This window comes from Echinops telfairi, unplaced genomic scaffold (assembly GCF_000313985.2).
Source record: "Echinops telfairi isolate 266 unplaced genomic scaffold, ASM31398v2 ScPeMD7_63;HRSCAF=240, whole genome shotgun sequence".
NCBI classification, from domain to species: Eukaryota; Metazoa; Chordata; class Mammalia; order Afrosoricida; family Tenrecidae; genus Echinops; species Echinops telfairi.
Genome location: NW_022103961.1, coordinates 345,367 through 351,796, shown reverse-complemented (window position 1 = coordinate 351,796; position 6,430 = coordinate 345,367). Strand labels below are relative to the sequence as shown.

General features: G+C 38.8%; 1 protein-coding gene across 1 annotated transcript in view; it reads left to right on the top strand.

Moving 5' to 3' along the window:
* PYGB (glycogen phosphorylase B) overlaps positions 1–6,430 on the top strand; it is a gene marked incomplete at its 5' end in the record, with an annotated part of 57,912 nt that overhangs the window by 11,524 nt on the left and 39,958 nt on the right. Inside the window, 2 exons of the mRNA XM_004717820.2 lie at positions 2,292–2,393; positions 5,742–5,820. Coding sequence (XP_004717877.2) covers positions 2,292–2,393; positions 5,742–5,820 — 181 coding nt within the window. The remainder of the gene's footprint in view (positions 1–2,291; positions 2,394–5,741; positions 5,821–6,430) is intronic.

The following is a 6,430-nucleotide window of genomic DNA, read 5'->3' as shown; positions in this document are numbered from 1 at the left end:
TTTGGAGATGTTACGTGACGCATGCTTGGAAAGTACTCAGATACTGCAAGGGCTCAAGTAGAAAGAAAATGTTTTGAGAATGATGAGGGCAACAAATGTACAAATGTGCTTTACACACAATGGATGTACATATGATTTGTCGACATCAGCATCCTCACTGTTAGCACACCTCATACACACAGAGCCGTCACATATCTGTTAACTTCCCAAAGCCAACAATCGGAATGAAGCAGGAAGCGGACTTTTGCCTAGCTGAAATGACAGCACACATTTATACAAACAGTGAGTGCTGATTGTGATGGTAAATGATAGAAGTAGCTAATGTCAATTGCAAACTTCACAATGTGTGTAAGTAACTGTGTTTAGAGCTTTGACATTTTTGTTGCTGTTGTTGTTAGATCCCATTAACTGTGTGGTCCTGTGCCATCCTTAAAATTATTATGTTTTTGAACCCACTGTTGTCATTGCATCAGTCTGTCTCTTTAAGGGTCTTTCCTTTATTTCTGATCTTCTACTTTACCAAGTATGATGTCCTTTCCCAGGGACTGTCTCTCATAATAACATACCCAAAATATTTAAGACAAAGTCTTGCCATTCTCAAATCTAAGGAGCATTCTGGGTGTTCTTCCTCCAAGACAAATTTGTTCTGGCAGTACCTTGTACTTGAATATTCATCTCCAACACCATAATTCAAATGCATGGTTTCTTCCTTATTTATCATCCAATTTTCACATCTTATAAAGGTGATTGAAGATGCTATGGCCTGGATCAGACGCATCTTAGTTCTCAAAGCAATATCTCTGCCCTTTAATGTTTTAAAGAGTCCTTACACAGCAGATTAACCCAATTAATTGGGCCCACCCTTTGATAATTAAACATACTTTCTACTTTATCAGATTTGTTAGAGAGGTGCTGTAGAAATTTGCCTAATGGCACATGGCTGGTCAGAGGCTCTTCTACACCCAGTTTGGATCTATCCAGTTCTGGGAGCCCTGTTCCTAACCACTGGAATGATTAGGAACCACTGGCTTCCCAACACATCAGGGAAAGTTTAGTTTATATCTGCTCAGCGAGTCAACGTCAGTGAAGCAAATGTGTTTGCTGGGTGTCCTTTGAGTGTGCTACCCTTGGAAAGTGTGATAAACTGAGGACTTGGTAGAGTGTATTTGGCCTTCTTTCTCTTTTTAAAAAAATCATTTTATTGGGGGCTCCTACAATTCTTATCACAATCAATATGTACATCCATTGTGTGTAAAGCACATTTGTACATTTGTTGCCCTCATCATTCTCAAAACATTTTCTTTCTACTTGAGCCCTTGGTATCAGCTCCTCATTTCACCCTCTTCATCTCTGCTTCCCCCTCCCTCATGAACCCTTGATAATTTATAAATTATTATTATTTTCTCATATCTTACACTGTCCGATGTCTTCCTTCATCCACTTTACTGTTGGCTGTCCCCCCATGGAGGTGGTTATATGTAGATCTTTGTAATTGGTGCCCCTATTTGGTCTTATTTCTATGCTCGCAACCATGGGCACTCTTTTGAGAAAGATCTCCATTGTTCTGAGATAGAAATGTTTTCAAATACAAGTTCTCCTGGCAATAGCCCTCCATTAAGGAGCAGTCCTAAAGGAGCTACCCTAAAAGATGTCTCACACTTGCATCTGGCTACTCACTATGCCTGAGGTTATATGTAGATAAGAGTACTCAGGTTCTATAGCCAACCCACCGTGAAATGTAGCAAACTCTTCTGATAGATTGTTCCCCTGGAGAGGGCTCAGGAATGTCCAGGGTCCACTAGCACTAGGTCAAGATACTGAGTCATTTAATTGCTTATTTATTATGTTAACCACTTACAATATTACCGATTGCCTCTGTAATATGTCGGCTGTATGACGTGTATGCCTTTTAAAAGCTCTGTAAGCCCATCATATATACCCATTGGGAAATGCATTCACTCTCTTGATCCTGGCCTAGGGACAAGGAGCCCCTATGCCCCGCTGTCTTTCTGTCTCTATTAGTTTCCACAATTGCAAAGTCACTCCTGAGGACCCATTTGAGTGTTGGGGGTTGGGGGTTGGGGGTCCGTACCCTGACAGTACAGATTAGGTTTGCAAAGGGACATGGAAACAAGTGAATCCATGATTCAGAATGGTGTGAGATAGTAAGCATGGTGATCACATAAATGAAACTTAAATGGGCGCTATTATGGGCCCACTCATAACCCCTAATCTTTCTAGTGTGGGGGAATGAATTTAATATTTTAAGATTATTTCTTTTGCTTCCTCAGCGTATTTACTATCTTTCCCTGGAATTCTACATGGGCCGGACGCTGCAGAACACTATGGTGAGCTTAGGTCTTCAGAATGCTTGTGATGAAGCTATTTATCAGGTACAGTGTTCTATAAATGAGCTCTGGGTCATCTCAAATCCTCTCATAATACATTGGGGTTTAAATATAATTTTTCAGAGAGGTAAGCACTGGTGTTAAGATTTGCAGCTGTTTGGGAATAGGAACATGTCATATAATGTAGTCTACTGTACACAAATGAGAATGTGACTGATGAGGAGCACTCCTCTTTCTCAAGAGAATAAAGAGAGAATTGAATGAATTGAATGGAGTGTAAGGACTGGGTTGAATTGTGTATGCTACATTGTAGAGGGTTCTAGAAACCATTGCGCTCCTCAACTCCACTCTGGACGTGGACAACATTATTTGTTATTGTCCCATTTCTACTTACATTATTAAACGAGTTACCTGCTTCTGGTATCCCTTCCCCACCCATAAGATAACCTCTTAATCCAGCCTACCTTGTTGTTGTTGTTGTTGTTGTTACGTACTGTTGAGTTGGTTCCAATTCATAGCAACCCTGTATGTACAACAGAATGAAGCACCATCCAATCCTGTGCCATCCTCACAATTGTTCTTCTGTTTGAGACTATTGGTGCAGCCACTGTGTCAATCCATCTCGTCAAGGGCCTTCCTCTTTTTTGTTGCCCTTCTGCTTTACCAAACATGATGCCCTTCTCCAGGGACTGGTCTCTCCTGATAACATGTCCGAAGTATGTGAGACAACGTCTCAACATCTTTGCCTCTAAGGAGCAGTCTGGCTGTACTTCCTCCAAGACTGATTTGTTTGAACCAGCCGGTGGTACTTTCAATATTTTCCACCAAGACTATAGTTCAAATGCATCAATTTTTCCACCCTACCGTATAGTTATAATATTGTCCGCCCCTCCATTTCCCCCCCTAAGCACAGTTCAAACAGTATTTCCTTAACCATTCTTCACTAACAGTCACTCATTCTAAGACTTTATATTCCAAACGTTTACTTGCAGCTTTAGAGTAAAATCGTAACTGGCAGCATTTCTATTTTTGTAGTCTGTGTCTGTTACTTTCTGGTCCTGAAGACTGCTTTTCTATCCCAGTTGACTCTCTAATGTTGAATGCCAAACATTAGAAGTAGGATGGCCTCTATTTTATTTGCATATGTGTAGAGGGATCATCATTGGCACTCTCCTTTCTTCCTGACTTGTCCACTGCCTTGTTTATATTTAGTTTTGTTTTGAGCATGGGGTTTTAATAGAATGCGCACTTCAGTTCAAGGACAACTAGTATAACTCTGGTGTAATCAGGACCTCTTTTCTGCCCTTCTAGCACTAGGAATATTCATATATGTGGCAAGTAATTTTATACATCCCATGTTCTGAATACTAATGAATGTTTGCTGATTTTTCCTTCATTTTGAGTCATGCCCCATGATCAAATGAAAGTCCCGCAAATTTTATTCCACTTATGTCATTATAATAGACTCTAGTTTGAGGAGGTGTAGCTCTTCCCATTTGTATTTTGAGTGCCTTCTCACATTAGGAGCTCCCCTCCTAGTACTGTATCTGCTTTTCATGAAGTTTTCAGTGGCTCATGCATCAGAAGCAGACAGCATGTTCTTTCTTTGTGGTCTGTTCTTAGTCTGAAAGTTCCACTGAAATGTATTTACCAGAGGTGACCCTGCTGAGATTTCAAATATTGATGGCATAGCTTCCAGCATCATAGCAACACAGAAGTCACCAGAGTACTACAAACTGATAGATTAGTGGTGGACCACAGGCATAGAATGTAGGATTTACAACACATCACAAAATGGAAGATAATTATATCAGACCACATAATGGAGGATGAGCATATCATTAAGTGTGTCCCAAATTATATCATTTCAAACTGCCAAACCACTGAAAATCAATGCCCAGTCTAGTTTACATATACCTTAACCATCCTATGTTCTATACACCTTGGTATCAAGCTGTCCAGTACCCTTGATGAGCAGCAAATACCTTATTTGCATAGCCTGTGGGCGATTTACAGTAATTCACTGTACCACAGAAGTACAGAGCAAATAATTTCTCAGTCATATCTTCAGTGGATTCTTTATCAGTGGATTTCATATTTTTCTAGACACTTTCCCTTTCATTAGAACATTTTAGATCTATATAAAACCTGAGTAACTTTTTAAAAATAAGCTTACTTCCCCTACTTTTATTATCACCATCTTCACCCCTTTGGCCAGGCTACTCCCAGATTGTTTAAACCAATATCAAATAGCATAGTATTTCACTATGAATTTCAGTATGCATTTCTGACAGATGTTTGTGTTGTTAACCTGCCTACAAGTCAGCCTCTGACTTATGGCCACCCTATGCACAAAAGGGGCTGACCCTTGTGATCAGAAACATCTGCTAACTGAATGATTTTCATTGGCTAATTTTTAAAAGCATACTTTCAGGCCTTTATTCCTACTCTTTCTTAGGAAGCTTCACTGAAATTTGTTCACCAGCATAGCAGCATAAGCCTCCACTGAGAGATGAGTGGGGGTTATACATGAGGTACATTGGCTGGAAATTGAACTTGGATCTCCTGCAGAGAGAGCAAGAATCCTACAGCTGAACTGCCCCTGAACTCTATAAAAAATACCATTTCTTAAAAACAAACACATTATTATGACTCTTAAAAAACTAACTAATTCTTTAAAATCATCAGTTTTTCTAACAGTGTACAAGTTTCTGATACTTTATAATTTTTTCAACAATATGTTCAAAGATAAAAGGCTAAGATCCACAAACTGTATTTGCTTGTTTTATCTCTTAATTTGTTTATTACTCCTCATTTTTTTCTACCTTGAAATTTATTTCTTGAACTGGGCTTGTCCTATAGTTTTCTGTGGTCTGGAATTGACTGGTTGCATGCAAAATTTAAATAATCCACTTTAGCAAAGTTACAAGATACAAGATCAATCTACAAAAATCATCTATATCTACACACTGGAAATAAAGTCTGAAATGAAATTAAGAAAACAATTCAATTTACAATAGCATCAAAAAGGATAAACTATATAGGGATAGATTTAACAAAATAAGTACAGACATACACTCTGAAAATTATAAAACATCTGCTAACTGAATGATTGGTGGTTTGAACCCACCAGCGACTCTAGGGAAGAAAGATGTGGAGTCTTCTTTCACAAAGATTACAGCCCCAGAAACCTGATGGGGCAGTTTTACTTTGCCACACGGGGTTGCTATGAGTCAGAATCGATTCAATGGCAATGAGTTGAATTTTATAGGGTTGTATGTGTTGGAATTGACTAAATAGCACCGGCTTTTGAATATAAGTTTGTAATATCTAAATATGTCTTGTGGAACATATTAAGTAATACTAAAATGTCACTTCTGTTTGTATTTACAGCTAGGGCTGGACTTGGAGGAATTAGAGGAAATAGAAGAAGATGCTGGCCTGGGTAATGGAGGCCTGGGGAGGCTGGCAGGTAATCACTGGCACTTGTCCTGGATAAACTTGGTCCTGACTACTTGTCTTGACTGGTGATCTTATGATAAGGGCAGACATGCTTCAGATGCTGACATCTGGGGTAGATTTGCTTTCCCAACAAATCATATCAAAATCTCTCATATCAAAATATTTATGAAAACATAAAATCAAAATATATGTTCTCTTTCATACAACTGGCAATTCATAATTATCATTGAGACTGAGCTGGGAGGGGTTCCAAATAGATAAGCTACTCTTAAGTGTCTAAAACCCAGTACAGTGAGACTTGAAAAAGCCAAAATTTATGTAAGAGTTATGTGGCAGAGAAGGAAAACTTAAATAATTTCAACGAAAACAACCAATAGAAAAGTCATGAGACCACACTGTATCAAAGGTGGAAACTTGTGAGACTTGAACGATAAGGCAGTCTTGTTCATTTATAACCCTTACGAGTTTCTTTATAAATGAGGAAAAGGGAGTTGTATAGAAACACACATATACACTACATATATTTACAGATACACACATATCCCCCACCACATAATTTGCACACATACACACACTGCTACAATGCTTTCTCTCACACACACACATCACATTGCATACAT